Genomic DNA, 16,139 nt, shown 5'->3' on the forward strand with positions numbered 1-16,139 from the left:
TGCTCATGCCCGCTGCTGCCCTCCATGATTTCACTCAATGCAAACTGTCGGTGGCATAGTTCCCAGGAACATTGTAAACAATTAGCACGTGGTTACCTGGAGATAGTCGTGGGGCTGCTAGGGGGGCAATTGCTAATGTTTTTTTTTCATCTGAACAGGCAGCGCACCATGCTTGGCAAGTTTGTATCTTTTGGCTGCTTCACTCTTTCGCTGTCCTGCCTCAGCCGAGGCAGAAATGAAGGAGCCGCTGTTTGGGCAGCCGAGCTGGGGCAGAATGGGGAGAGGAGCCGTGGCTAAGGCTCTAGCGGGAGAAAGGATGCGGCCACCAAGAATATGAAGCTTGGCGTGTCACACTTTATAAAATAAATATCCATTTAAAAAAGATTGATTTTGGCGGTGCGCTCTATAAGAAAGTTGCACGGCCGCCATAGGCGCTTTACAAAAAAAATGTAATAAAAAAATCAAAAAGGGATTTGGTTGGGCTGCGCTATTTAAGTATTGCAGCTGTCATTATTAAAGTTCAATGAACAATGGTGTAACCGCTGCACTCCGTGGGTGAACCAAAATTTTTGTGAATGTAAATAAGTGGAAAGAATGTCTCTTAGGGTGCTCAGGGTTAAGCTCCAACCGTCCAAGAGGAGCCGAATAATGTAGGACTGAAGTTTACCCTGTCAGCACAGGGTGGGGAACCTGAGCACACCTATATGCTTAACTTGAGCAAGAGTACTGCGAAACTTATTGTTCCAGAAAAAGTTTTATTCACTTTTCTTTTTCATTTCATAGTTCCATTTTACAGTGGTACTTTCACTGCGACTTCAAAGTTTATAATCGATTTTTCAACAAATGAGAACACAAGTGAATTCAAAGTGTTCAGATTCCATAGGGTGATGCAATGTATAATTCCTCTCCCCGATGCATTTCGAGCCTAACGGCTCTTCGTCAGGGGGTACACTGTCAACAAAGTAAAACAAGGTAGTATGAGTAGGGAACGGAATCGGTGTGAGGACGAGCATAATGAGAGACATGTATTACTGAAACTAACACCAAGTGTCCAAGATCCTTGTGAAACACCCGCGAGTGCACATGCGTGTGAAAAAAGTGGGAGGGAAACATTCGGGGTGAACCGGTGTAAACAGATGGAAGAGCGGAACTCCTGAACGTGGCAAGGAACAAAAAGGAAAAAAAAACAAAAGAAAAAAAGAGTGTAACGTACGCCCCAAAGTGAACAGAGGGATACGAGAGTGATAGAGGTAACTGACATGCGCTTACCGAGGAACGGGTGGTTCGAATAACCGTGCATCACCGAGAGCTGTCTGCAATGTGTACAGCTAGGAAAAACGCCAACAGACGTGTGGGGTGAAAAGCGGGAAACCGCAGTCGCGTTTGTAAACAGCGTGACATAGACATAGAGGACGGGCTACAGGGATACTCCGGAACCCGTAAACACTAATAAAGGACTAAACAAAGGTGGGCACGGGTAAGAGCAAGACACCGTGTGGGAATAGTGAGGAAGGAACCGACGCTCGGGTGAATAAAAAGAAATATACCACAGAATGTGTGGAAATGCGTGTAGAAGGTGCAATCCAAAGTGAGAGCGAGTGGGAAGTGGAGGAAATAAATAAAAAAATATATGAAGAACAAGCAACATGTGCAATCAATAAATCAGTAAACTTAGATATATACATACAAATATACATGAACCAGTATGAGCAAAAAGGTTGAGCAACCAGCAGTCAAATACATATCAAAAGTAGGTGGTTACAGTTACAGAAAGCTGCTAAATTCCAGACGCTCGTTGAGCCCATGTGGCATCATGGTGCCCAATTTAAAAATCCAGAATAATTCCCTTTGTAATAGGAATTTTTTGGGGTCAAAGCCCTCCGGTTTATGCACAGTTTCCAGGATCAGAAAACGGATCTGACTGTTCGTGTGGTTTTGTTGCGTGAAATGTGCTGATACACAGGACTTTAAGGTTTTGTTCCTAATGTTACTCCTGTGTTCATTTAATCGTGTTTTGATCTTGCGTTCCGTTTTGCCTACATACGGTAGGCCACATGGACATTTTAAAAGGTAGACCACGTTGGTAGAGTCACAAGTAGCGTTAGTTCTCAATGATATTGCTTTGCCCGAACTTGGATGATTGATCATTGTTCCGGGTATGATGTTGTGGCAGTTTTGGCAATTGTGACATGGGATGGTTCCTTTATATGTCATAGCTTCCTTCTTTTGCGGTTTAATGTATGCCCGTAGGTTTCTAGATCTTTGATAGGCGAATATAGGTAAATCATTGAAAATGCTGTTGAAATCTGTTTCTACTTGTAACAGTTGCCAATGGTTTTTGATGGTTTTCTTGATGAGGTGACTCTTTGTAGAAAACTTTGAAACAAATACGTTAGGTTGTATTATTGTTGTTGGTTTGGTCTTGGGTTGCAACAAGGTAGAACGAATCGTAGATCTAACACGTTGGTAAGCAGCATGAATGACACTCTGAGGATAGCCTCTTTTGGTAAATTTTGTCATGATGGTAGTACTGTCCTGAACAAACGCTTCTTCAGTAGAAGCAATCCGCTTTGCTCTAAGAAGTTGTGAATATGGTAAATGAGTTTTGAGACTGGATTGATGGAAGCTGGAGTAATGGAGATAGTTATTGCGATCTGTGGGTTTGATGTGCATTGATGTTTCCAGTTTGTGATTTTTGTATGTAATGTTGACGTCCAAGAATGTGATGTTGGAACTGTTGTATTGGTGGGTAAATTGAATTCTTTCGTCAATCTGGTTCAGCTCTGAAATTGCGAAAAGTAGTTGTTCCTCTGTACCTGCCCAAATTAAAAAAATGTCATCAATGTAGCGATGATATGTTAGCAAATGGTTGTGCCAGTGTGGAATTGCAAGGATGTGTTCACTTTCAAAATCCTGCATGAACAGGTTGGCGTATGCCGGAGCGGCACAATTGCCCATGGCTACTCCGGTCAATTGACTGAAGAATTTGTTGTTACATCTAAAGTAGCTATGCATCAAGGTGAATTCCATGAGTTCCATTAGGAAAATTTGTAAATCTTGTGGTTTGTCAGATCTTAGCAATGCTGCTTCTATCGCTTGAATTCCAAGATTGTGAGGGATACAGGTGTAGAGTGAATTCACGTCGATGGTGCATAGTAAGATGGATTTGTCCGGGTTGATGTTAATATGACCGAGTTTTGCTAGAAAATCAGTGGTGTCTTGTAGAAAACTAGTCATGGATTTAACAGATGGTTGTAGATGACGGTCAATATAGGTTCCAACAGGTTCATGTATTGAGTTGATGGTACTAACAATGGGTCTGAATGGAGGTTTGGTCAGGTGCTTATGAATTTTGGGAATCATGTACAGGTAAGGGATGCTGGGGTGGTTCTTTATGAGGTAACTGCGGTCTCTGGTGGTAATGGTACCGTTAGTCACAGCGCTATCAACGATAGTCTGGAGAATAGCAGCATACTCCTTGGTCGGGTCGATTGGAATTTCCATGTAAGTATTGTGGTCAGCGAGATGTTGTTGTACGCTGTCGTGGTAGAATTGACTGTCCATAATCACTAGGGAACCTCCCTTGTCTGCAGGGCATATAGTGATATTTTCATTGGTTGCTAGTTGTTTTAATGCCATCCTTTCTTGATTGTTCAAGTTTTGTTTCCGTGTGGAAGGTAATTTACAGATCTTATCAAAGTCTTTCTGTACCAAGGTTTCAAATAAATCCAGCGTTTTGTGGCTCATGGGAGCCATGAAGGTACTTTTGGGGCGTAAGTCTAAGGATGTGTGTTCCTCTGTGCTAGAAGGAGTTGGACAGATGTTCGAAAAGAAATGTCTGAGTCGCAAATTTCTCATAAATTTAAACAAACTAGTCTGGAGCTCAAGATTATTCAAATTGTAGGTCGGGACAAAGGAAATCCCCTTTTGTAAGACTTTATTTTGTGTCGAGGAGATGGTCGTGCTGGAAATATTTATGATTAGGTTTTGCGGCTCCTCGTTGACTGGGCTATCGGACGTGGTTGTTCGGTTGTACTTTGTTCTCCGGGATCTCCGGCTGCGTCTGTGCCTACCCCTAAAAAAGGAACTGGCCCAGTACTTTGTGTGGTGGTTTGGCTGGTAGATGCAGCACTCTGTGGTTGGGTACTCCTTGCTTGACCCTCTTGTTGCTGTGGTGTCGGGTAAAAGGGTTGTCTCGGTTGTCTAAAGCGACTGGAGTCATCTGAGGAGGAGCTTTCTCCCTCTGTAGATTTGTTTTGTTGGGTCCTTTGTTGTCTTCTTGTTGCGTAGATCTCTGCCCAGTTGTACACCTCCCCCAATTTATAGTCAACGGTGTCCCGTTTGAACTTACGCAATTTGCGTTCATTTATTTCCTTGGTGTATTTATCTAATTGGGTGGTTATATCCTCTAGAGTTTGTTTCAGATCTTCACCAGTGAGTTTGGTGCTTAATTCTTGTTTGAGTTGTGAGACTTCGGTGGTAAGGTCCTCTAGCATTTTTGACAATTCTTCCACAATCAGTAAAATCAGGTCAAGGGAACATTTATTAAGTATTCCATACCATCTTTCAGTGAATTTACTGTTGTTTTTACACAGGGTGGATTTTAGAGGAATCCGTAGTCCTCTCGGTATTCTGGATACCTTATGGTAACGAATCAGTGTACTGGCGTGGAGACGCTGGTTGATCTCCCTCTTTGCGGCATACAGTAATTGGCGAATGTTGGACTGTATGGATCCGGTGCTCGAGCTCACACATTCCGGTTCCTGGATTAATGTGTAAATCCGTTCTGTATCATCAGTGGTGAATTCAAATGTATCAGCTTTATTAGATGTCAAATTTGCAATGTCCGCATAAGACATCATGATTAGACAAATGGGTGCGAAGCGGTTTGGACAGAAAGGTGATCAATGAACAATGGTGTAACCGCTGCACTCCGTGGGTGAACCAAAATTTTTGTGAATGTAAATAAGTGGAAAGAATGTCTCTTAGGGTGCTCAGGGTTAAGCTCCAACCGTCCAAGAGGAGCCGAATAATGTAGGACTGAAGTGTACCCTGTCAGCACAGGGTGGGGAACCTGAGCACACCTATATGCTTAACTTGAGCAAGAGTACTGCGAAACTTATTGTTCCAGAAAAAGTTTTATTCACTTTTCTTTTTCATTTCATAGTTCCATTTTACAGTGGTACTTTCACTGCGACTTCAAAGTTTATAATCGATTTTTCAACAAATGAGAACACAAGTGAATTCAAAGTATTCAGATTCCATAGGGTGATGCAATGTATAATTCCTCTCCCCGATGCATTTCGAGCCATTAAAGTTCAAGGCATCGGGAAGAAAGGCACGCCGCCATTAATATCAAGCTTGGTGTGCCGCGCAGGAGAGTGTGTCCAACAGCAAGCCGGAGAAAGCCCTGTAAATAAAATAGTGCTGAGGCTGCAATTGAAAGTTACTGAGTAACAACACATGTAACCGGGGCTGTCCTCTTGGGAGGTTACTAAAGAGGAACTACTAAACCTATTAACCAATGAAAAGGCACCATTTGCAAAGAACAGTAACTTGAACCAATCAAATGTAAATGTGTTTGTATTTATATAGCGCACTCCTACCCAGAGGTCTCGTAGCGCTGTATTCAAACCGCTGTGGAACCCATCCTGGCTTTCCTGTGAAATGTCCACTCCTGGGCACCCCCAAGGAGAACCCAGGCATCCAAGCGCTGCTGGGGCCGTTTGTGGAGATTAAGCAAGCTATTGCCCAGAGCCACAGAGTGGGACCCATGATTACACTAGGCACTGAGGCGAAAATGATCAGGTCCGGGGAAATTGAGTCCAAGACCAGCTGAGGCAGGAATTGAACCCTGGTCCCGGGCCAGACCTCTGCATCCGGGTCTGCCGCTCGAAGCATTGAGCCACGCTTCTCAACTAGATGGGCGGAGCATCATGTCCATGTTCTGAATACAGCACATCTCGTAGAGACAGCTCAAGTTCTGCATAGACGAGATCTAGAAAGAATAGAATGACAACTTTTTTAGGAAGATTTCTAGCCTCAACCACCAGATGGCAGAATAATGCAAAGCATTTGAATCCAGAAAATTCTTCAAGATGCAAAACTACACTGACAAGTAAGAAACTATATGTTTACCACGGGTAGTCGCTCCAAATTGGGGGATTTATTTTAGCGTACGTGCAGCGATGGAAATAAACCTCATTATTACACAAGGCATGCCAAGGTAACATTCACCACAGTGGTAGTAGATCTTTGAGCCTTTTCAATCTCATTTGTCCGTACACATTTTCTTTGCTTTCTGCTTTTATGTTTTTGATTCTTAGCTGTTGTTGTGGTGCCCTCACCATTCCTTATAGATTTCACAAAGGCGAGATGTGATAGATTTTTGAAAGCTTGGCACTATTGCCACCACCTCAGTCAACTATGTGTGTGTTAATGTGTCTGTAGATTTAATTCTCTGTTAATTGTCTTCTGCACGTAATCAACTTGGTATCATGTCATTTCCTTAACTTTTTAAAAAACACTTTTTCAGGTTTATAAGATGATGGGCTATTTTGTGGTGATAGATCGTTTGAGCATCCCTTTCTTACCTTAATTTAGCAACAGTTGTATTTCACATTAGGTGTCTCATGCTGGTACAAATTATTTATTTTTGTTTTTAGATGCTTTAAATCCCCATGCATTTTAATTTATTAAGATATTTTTGTTTCTTTCATTTTCTTCTCTTTGGGATACCTGGGTGATCTCAATTAGCACCATCACGCAAAAAGTTTCCATTTTCCAGAAGCAAAAGCCAGGACAAAGAAAAGGCTCCAGTGTCACCGTCGAATCAGCCTTCTCTGTCTAAACGCCTGCGATTCTGGTCGTCCCACGACATAACGTCTTATCCTAACGGCTCTCTTTCGGAAACTGGTGTTTTTTAGCACAAGCTTTCCACAGATCTCTTTCAAATCCTTCATATCAAGTCTTCCAGCAACTTCCCACAGACATTTATCCACATAGTCAAGTTTTTTAATGAAATAAACATGCATACAGGCGCTGGCGACCAAACATCGACTTAACCATTCCAAGCGAAGACCCCTTGCCACTTTGCACTTCAGTGTACTCAGATATTACAGGACCTCCTCTTTCTTTTACACTCACAAGCATGCATACCGTGTGCACATGGCTTGACTGGCTTTTGTGCTAAATCTACGTAAGTTCAGCTGCTGCGCTACGCGAAAACATGTTTTTGCCATCATGTCAGTTTGCACTGTGCCAAAGTCAAAGTGTGTACTTGTTTGGCTGATGCTTGCTTTAAAACAACCCGTCAAATAAGACGTGGGCATCCCCATTTCCCTGCGCTACTGCTAAAGAAGCATCTTTAAAAAAAAAATTCATGAGCCTTATTTGTATATTATCCTACTGTGTTGGTGCTTTTAAGCCTTCTGCACGTTTAATGTATGAACAAACACAGCTTTACAAACATAGTATCGCATGTCGGTACCCTGCTCTTGTCTTACCGAAGATCTTTGCAAATTCACCTTCAATTTTCCTCCATGTACATTGTAAATTTGCTTGCTGTCCCTGTACTGCTATTGTCAAAGTGGCGTTTTCCCTACTTGTGATGTATCCAATCCTGTTTGCAGTTTTGCTTCTTATCATTGTTCTTGTCCTCATTTGCACAAGAATTTACAATCTTAAAATCATCAAAACAAGGATTAAGAGGAGTTTTCCTAGCTTACAACAGCCCACTCCACTTTGAAAATTAAAAATTGACAGTTTTGTACTTTTGCTGCTTTGCGGCATTGACCCTCCCTAACACTTCTTTTGTTCAGCACATTTTAGTAGTGGATTAAATATTGTGCCTCTACTCATTTTAAAACTAGTGCACATAAATTGGATAGAATATAAAACATGTTTAGTTTCAAACCTTCTGAAGTATAAAATCGTAATGTAACTCCGTGTTAAGTATAAAATTCATACATATGTTTGTGTCCGCAGAGTATCATAGCCTGACATTTCTGAAATATTCATCATTTGATTTGATCCTTTAAGTTGCGCTTTGGGGACAGTATGTAGTATTGTTTTAGTAGAGTATTTTGAGGTTTACAGGCAAGGAGCAAGATTCAGTATTTTCATCACTTCTTTGCTCCAACAGCACATTTGGACTGATATGCATTGCTGGTTACGATGAGTCCTGATTTGTGGCCTTGCATATTAACATTCTGGAGTGTGCTTAGTACAGTGTTACAATTCATTTTAAGACTGCTGGTTTCGACTGCCTTTGAGTGGGAAGTGTGAGCGTTGATTCCTTTTGGCTCATGCACCTTTAAAAAAGATTTTTAAAACTATTTTCGTTATGATCCAAGATTGTTGTGCGTTATTTGCTTCTATTCATTGGGCTATGCTAGTTGATGTCAATGCACTTATTGCTAGATATTGGAGAAACTATTATATATTGTGTTATTGAGTTCCAGATGTATTGATTTAAGCACTAATCCTTCTGTTGCAAATTGAGGTAGGGTATTCAGAAGATGTGTTTTTGTCACTGGGGCAAGGGTGTGCCTGAGTTGTAGGTAGGAATCTTAAAAGAGCAGTTCAAAGGAGTTACTTGCCTGAATCTATCTGGATACCAAGGCCTCTTCCTACAGTGTTCCACCTTTCTTATTTACTTATTTTTTTGTGTGTTTTGTGGAAGGCCAACTTATTGAGCATTGTGGTGTGCTTCAGGTTGTGATAAGTGTCCGATGCTTCTTGTGAACAGACCTGCATCGTAGAATACCCTTTTAGTATTGTCTTTGAATAGTAGTTCCATTGTACGCAAGTGCCCATTTTGGTGCCTACACAAAAGTATTGAGTGAGTACAGATGAGAGCAGTTTCCTGGTGGGCGAGGGATTGGCAGGAAAATACTGGGTGAATGGGCCCAAGTTCTTCAAGAGTGGGGGAAGCGTATGGCGCTAGGGCACAACATGTTGTTTGAAGAGGCCTGTTTTCAGGGCTTGCTTTCTGACTAAAGGTGGTTTCATCTGAATATTTTAATGTGATGGGTGCTTTGACTACTCATTTACCAAAGGGCTTCTTGGAAGTATTATGTATGTCCCATGTTCCTAAATATATGCTGGATAAATATGTTATAGTGCCAATCCAATTATATTTTTGGGTTTCCTATACAGTAATTGTCCCTTTGTTTTGTTTGCACCTAGTATGCTTCTTGTTTGTTCCGTGTGCTTGCTTGTTTTGCTTGCATATGTCCCGGTTGACCTAGTTTGACTTGTGTTGTCATTTCCACCGAAAGCAAATTATCACACAGCTAAATGCATTTTCTGCCCTTCCAGTCACGGTCGATCTTACTCATCGGCAGAACAGACAGTCCTATCTCGGGGGCAGCAATGAAAATGTTGAGAGCCCAGACAATGTTGCTATAAAACCGCAGCAGCGCATGAAGATGGGGTCGCGGGCATATTCCACATCCGCCATCCACCTGACCAACTCCAGTTCCACCCCCAACTCCCGCTACCAAAGCCAATCCAAAGGTAACTGTACACATATTCTGCTGTGAATGTTTGCCACATTGGCTGTCTTTATCATGACTATCGTGGGACAGTTTTTGAATGAGAGGGACTGTAGTTGAAACAGGGCACTGCTTGCAGTTTGACTGGTTTTCCAGTGAGAAAGTGAAGCGGAATGGAAGAGAGCCCCCAAACAATTAATTGATTCCTAAGAGTAGTAACTATTCTTAGAATATTAAAATCTGTCCTGGATACAAAGCTACTATAAAAGTTTTCCGTGTTGGGAGATGGCAATCTATGATATTTTTTAAATGTCGTTTTACCTTCAAACTATCAGCACACTCCTGAAAGCTTGATTATCGGGTAATGCTCTACGTGTTTCCTATTCAGAGATGCTACTCATGTAAAAATGCATTTTTCTATTTGCACAAGTTTCATTGTTACTTAGTGAAATTTGTGCAGGACAAAAACTTTGTGCATTGGTAGTAATATCGATCATGTTTGCGGCTGTATCTTAATTGCTGGGCTCAATTGAATCGGAGTATTAGTGCCTTATTCAAGGATTAGAGACCTGTGAAGTCTGTGGTTGTTACATAATGTATGATAAACTTGCTGCTTCTATCGTCCCATTTTATTAATCTTAATCTTCAGTCTTTTCAGGTTTAAATCCTGATGATAACCTCTGTGAACTGGCCCCAGATACGGAATTTACCATCAAAGGACAACGCGGTAAGCTTTTTAACCGTTTGACTTCTAAGGACCTCACTTAATCACTATTGGATCTCGGGGACCTCCACTGAATGATTTTTGGAATTTGGGGACCCAAACTGTGTCATTACTGGAGCAAGGAACCCTGGCATAAGCCTTTTCGATTATTTGAACCGCAAAACAACACACAAAAAATACAGAAATAAGCATTCAGCAAAAATTATGAAATATTTAATTTAATTCACAAACAAATATTTGTTGTTGTTATTATGTGATGGCTAAGCGTTTCTCAATTGAATTGAGGCCACTCCTTGTCTATACTATATTCTGTTTGATGTACTTGCACTGTTCCCATGAATCAATCTGAGGATATTAACTTAATTTTTAGCCTCCATTTTCAAATTCCTTTACAGTTACTGAATGCTTCAAAACGTTCCGTTGTACATCTTATAGTTACTTTATTAATCTGTTAACAATATTTAATTTCCACGGACCTCTGATTAGGCTTTGCAGACTCTCAGGGGTCCCCGGACCACAGGTTAAGAACCACTGTCCTATCTCATTATACTGTGCCGCTTAGTGTTTACCTGTAGAGAACCAAATAAGTAGTCGTCTGTGGTCTTTGTTACATGTGGTGCATACAGAGATGTCACTATGTTAGCCATCATATAGCGGACAACAGAGACTGAATCACACCTAGTGGCTTAAGCAGCAGGTGTTATTATGCCAATGAATGACAAGAGTAAAACCTGCTAAGAAACTTAATATTTTGAAACAGTAGCAGTTGATAGAAGTTATGTTTGCATAAACACCAACTGGAAGGCAAGTGCTAAACTGCTGGGCAATATGCTGCAGTGCTCAAAAGAATATGAACAGTACAAAAAGACTTGTGTATGCATTCAGTGTAATGCTGTATAACTTTTGTATTACCCTTAATTCCGGTCTTCTTAAACCTACTCCGGAAGTGTTCCACAGAAACTGAAAATATGCCAGAGATATTCTCCAAAGCTGATCATACGTTGGAGGTAGTACCTAGAACTGGACACAGTACTCTAGAGGTGGCCTCTTAAACTGCACATGGTAGTCCATACGTTGTCGTTCACACTGCACAAATTACACGTGGACTTCCGACCTAGGCACAATAGTTCAGATGAGGCTTTTAGGGCTTGCCTCCAGATTGGGGGCACCATATGCTAGACATGGCTCCTAAAAGTAGTAGCAGTACTCCAGGCGGGCTTTGTACAACTTCCCAGATGAGCCCACCAGAAATGGTTACTGCATGCACCAGGTAAGGTATCACGGTTACTGCATGCACCAGGTAAGGTATCGAGAACTAGATGCTATATTCTAGATCACCCTCTTCAGAACTGAGTACAATTATCCATGTGATTCCTTATCAGTTCTTTGTACTCTGGTAACTCAACTTCCTTTCTGGTAGTGTTCTCATATTCCCCTCTATTCACCAACACTTCCTTTGCTTCCCCATGGCTTTGCTCTATGATGAAGATACTGTGGTACTACTTAACAAGAGAACTCGAAGATGGACAACAGTCATATGGGTCTCTATTGTGATTTACGTGTTGCATGAGGGAATTGTCTACTATTGTCCATGCTTTATCTCTTCCTTATGAGATAGAAGTGTGTATTGATACTTCATGTACTATATCGTTTGTGTGTGGGAGAACTTGCACTATTGCTGTCCGACCTTCGAGAGTTCATAAGGTGATGGAATTGTTTACTGCTGTTGTGTGAGTAAATTATGTGTGCACTGCAGTCCAGGCTTTAACTGTTCCTATGGAGAACAAAGTGTGCAGTGCTTGAGCATCTGCATTGCCAGTTAAGGTGTTTGTGTACTCATCTGTTAATGTGTATGAGGGACGCTTTCACTACAGCTCCCACCTGTATTGTATATTTTTTGTGTTTGTCTGCCACTTACACTTCTGCAGCCTCCTTTGCACCTGTGGGGTTTGTTAGTGGAACTTGGTAGACGTTTTCCTTATATACCAGGTAAAACGGTGGAGTTTGTCAATTATTTTTGGTACCTGGTAGCTAAAATTGGCCTGTCTCACGAAGTGCACTGTGGTAGAATTACTTTTCTAAAATGCTGTCGTATCTTGCTTGGTCAAGGTGTTCCCATATGCTTGCACAACGCGATGCAGGAGAATTTGTTTAATCACTTCATACCAATTAACTTCTTTATGATCAAACTGTGTGATGTACGTGAACTGGTAATAGCATCTTACTGCAAGACTTCTGAAGGATCTAGCAAAAGCATTTCTCATTGTTCTGAAACCTTTTTCTGCCAGAACTCTCTCAAGATACATTTTTCAAATTAAATATTTTCTGTAACTGAGAAGTCATTGGACTTCTGTAGATTTTTTTTTTAACTCACTGGAAATAGATAATGTGGAAAATAGTAGGAAACAAGGTACCTTTTGTATCTATTCTAACATGATTGGGTGTCCCTGTTGCTCCAAGTAAACTCATGTATTCCTCACATCTTCAGACACTCCACACTTGTTTAATCTATAGCATTTGCGTTCTGGGTTTTTAGGTTGATGCTTGTAATAGTAAAAATGAAAGTACAACTACCAGAATATGAAGTGCTAAAAGCTAGTAATTGCTTAAGGAGCCAAACATGGCATGATGACATATAACAGCAATATAAATTTATTTTGTTTCATTTTTAAATGGAAATGTGGTAAGATTTTTTTTGTTCGATAAGATCTATCGTGATAAAATGAACCCATCCTACAGAGAAATAACCTTTCAAAAGAGGGTACATTTTGAGAAGTCAGAACAAACTATATATCTTTGACTAAGTAGGATATACCATACCCATCAGGCCATAATGTGATTAATACTAGATATGTGCATGGTCAACCCAGAAGACCATATAACAGTGAGCATGTATTCTTCTACTTATTTCTATATTTTTTTCTCTTTTACAGTGTCCAGGCCTAATAGCTTGGAAAGCAGCAGAAGTGCGTCCAACAACAGCTCCCCGCTCAACTTGAAAGGTACAAAATGGGCCTTCTTCTCCTGACTTGAGTCTAGTAGGCAGCCTTTGTGCACTCCTGGTGAATAACAGTGGGTGTCTGCTCTGCCAGTTCCCTGCTTCCATCAGTGTCGAACTGGGACAAACATAAGCCTGGTGGCCCACATTAGCGTATAAGATAGCTGAAAAGTGGCCCACGTTTGCAAATCAGGCCAGTTTTGAACTTGCAAAGGCATGCTGGTTGGGTATTTTGAAGGATGGAGAATGCATGTCTTTGTGTTTGCTGCAGGCTATGCTAGTGGCCATATCAGTGAAATTAACAGGAAAAATGAGGTCCACCTGACCATATAACAGTCATGCAAACTGTTAAAAAGTCAGTTCCTGGCCATCCTTATTTGTCCGGGACTTCTAACAAACAGTTTAATTATTTTGCTGTCACTTAGCTGCCCAAAAGACACATTTAGTTTTGTAAATGCCACCCAACTCATTCACAAGCTCAGAATGATTGCTATTTTGCAAATGGAAATAGCACTAATGACAGTGAGACATCTGCAATAATGGCATATTTTGGGGCCATCATACCTTTAGTACTAGGTTAGGCAATGCTTAATTTGTAAAAGAATGAGTGCCCGTTCCCAAAGCTCTGCTCAAAAGCTGGCGGCTGGTGCACCGAATGCCAAGGCTGCTTAGTACGGAGTTCATCTCAGGCCTCTATAATCCACTACCAGGCACAGCTGCTCCTTTATCTCACTCTTGCCGGTCCCTGCTTTTTCCCTTTGTCTGGTTTTCTCTTCCTCCTTCTGTCACGTTTGTGTTTCTCTCTCATTTGCTCATGGTCCATATCTGCTGAGAAAAAATAAGTGCTGGTCCCTAAAAATTAGTGTTGGTGGACTCCACCGGCAACCGCCAGTTCAAATTATGCACTGAGGATAGAAATGTGGTTGCTCGCTGTAGAGGAAGGTATTTCATGCCTAGTAATAAACATTTACAATGTATTTCCCACTCCATTTACACACTTTACTTGATTACCAATAAAGGTTAAAGTTAGTGTGTAAATGTGGTTTGAAAAATTTGCAATTTACGATAGCTGACCTCTTTGTGGGAGAGGCCTTTAAAACATTTGACCACTGTAGACCAGATTTTCATCTCCCTGCTATGGCACATTTTCAATATTACCAAATTCGGCACTGGTTACATACCTCCGAAAATACACTGGGAGCCACGCGTCCACTGACCCCCTTTGAGTCGTTCGTACGATGGTATGGTATGGTAAAGAGTTTTGTACCGCGCTCGGCCACCGTACGGTTTCATGGCGCTCGTGAATAATGCGGGGAAGCTGGGACATGTGTTATTTACTCAGAAGCAGACTGAAAAAGATACGTTTTTAGCAGCTTACGAAAACAACCATAGGTAGGACAATGACGAATGGCCGGTGGAAAAGCATTCCAGGTTTTGGGGGCGCAGAAAGAAAAACAAGAACCACCAAGTTTTTTCCGTTTAGTTTTTGGGATAACTAGCAGATTGTGTCCGGAGGAACGAAGATTTCTGGAAGGAACGTAGCATTTCAATTTAGAAGTAATGAAGATAGGAGCCAGATCGGATAGGGCTTTAAAGATTGTACAGCCCAGTTTGAAAATGCAACGCTTAGCTACAGGGAGCCAATGAAGGCTCCGTAGTAGAGGCGAGACATGTTGATGGCGGGGTTGGTGAAAAATCAGGCGTGCAGCCTGATTTTGCACGAGTTGCAGTTTGTGAAGGAGGTATGCAGGGATGCCGGCATACAAGGCATTGGCGTAGTCAAGTCTTGACGTGACCAGGGCCATGATGACGAGGATCAGTGCGTCTCTGGTAAGAAATCTACAGATTTTTCGTATCCTGCGTAGTTGGAAAAAGCAGGATGACGTCACCGCACTGATCTGGGGCCCCATGGATAGGTCGTTAGAAATGACCACGCCAAGGCTCTTCACAGATTTAACAGGACAAGGAGGGAGCCCTAATGAGGGGGGCCAGAAGCTGTCATTCCAAGGATTAGCTGCGCCACCCACCAAAAGAAGCTCAGTCTTGGTGGGATTTAATTTGAGTTGACTATGGTACATCCACTCGGAGATCTCGAGCAAGGTGGACTGAAAGGTGGTACAAGAGGAAAGGGAGGTATCGGTTTGAAAAATTAACTGCAAATCGTCCGCATAATTAAAGATGGTAGCGGCGGACTTACGAAGGGAAAAAATCAGGGGTTGCATATATAAATTAAATAATAAAGGGGATAAAGCGGAGCCCTGAGGGACACCGCAAGATAAAGGGGAGTAGGAAGCCGAGAAAGTGGACAAATGCACAGCCTGCGAGCGGTTATCCAGGAAGGACTTGACCCACTCAAGGGCCATACCCCGGATGCCGGCGTTCCCGACACGGTCAATCAATATTGTGTGATCAACCGTGTCGAAAGCCGCCGACAAATCCAGGAGGACAAGGGCCTGAGGGATGTTATTATCAGCGCCCTTTCTAAGAGTGTCCATAACAGCAACAATAACCGATCGGCATTGGTCTTTTTCAGAATTGGAGTCACCACTGCCTGTTTAAAGGAGTCCGGGACCGTCCCTGTCGCCAAAGAATTGTTAAGGAGAGCCAAAGGGGGTTCGGGACAGGCCAGAAAAATGTCCCTGAGAACCTGGGAAGGGCAACAGTCGGTAGGGGAGCCAGAACTCACTTTATGCAGGAGTGACCCAAACTCTGAAAGGGAGATGGGGGGAAGACATCCAAACTACAAGGGTTTCCAGGGGGTAAGGGAGGGGGGTGAGGGGATGAAGGCGGAGGAATATTGTTCTTGATGTTGATAATTTTTTCGGAAAAGAAAGCATTGAGTAAATCACACAGGAGTTGGAAAGGCTGAGGTTGAAGGGTGACTCGGTCTGGTAATGAAAGCTCATTCACAATGGAAAAA

At 42.0% G+C, this 16,139-nt stretch overlaps 1 protein-coding gene across 4 annotated transcripts in view; it reads left to right on the forward strand.

The window, feature by feature from the left end:
* Window positions 1–16,139, forward strand: part of CCDC88C (coiled-coil and HOOK domain protein 88C) — a 622,549-nt gene that overhangs the window by 507,580 nt on the left and 98,830 nt on the right. For 3 of the 4 annotated variants that reach the window (XM_078660043.1, XM_078660044.1, XM_078660042.1), the window contains exons 26-28: window positions 9,322–9,519; window positions 10,147–10,224; window positions 13,155–13,223. In XM_078660043.1, coding sequence (XP_078516169.1) covers window positions 9,322–9,519; window positions 10,147–10,224; window positions 13,155–13,223 — 345 coding nt within the window. Of the gene's footprint in view, window positions 1–6,756; window positions 7,069–9,321; window positions 9,520–10,146; window positions 10,225–13,154; window positions 13,224–16,139 lie in introns of those variants that run through there. The other variant, XM_078660045.1, reaches the window with a different exon arrangement.

Source organism: Lissotriton helveticus, chromosome 9 (assembly GCF_964261635.1).
Source record: "Lissotriton helveticus chromosome 9, aLisHel1.1, whole genome shotgun sequence".
In the NCBI taxonomy this organism is placed as follows: domain Eukaryota; kingdom Metazoa; phylum Chordata; class Amphibia; order Caudata; family Salamandridae; genus Lissotriton; species Lissotriton helveticus.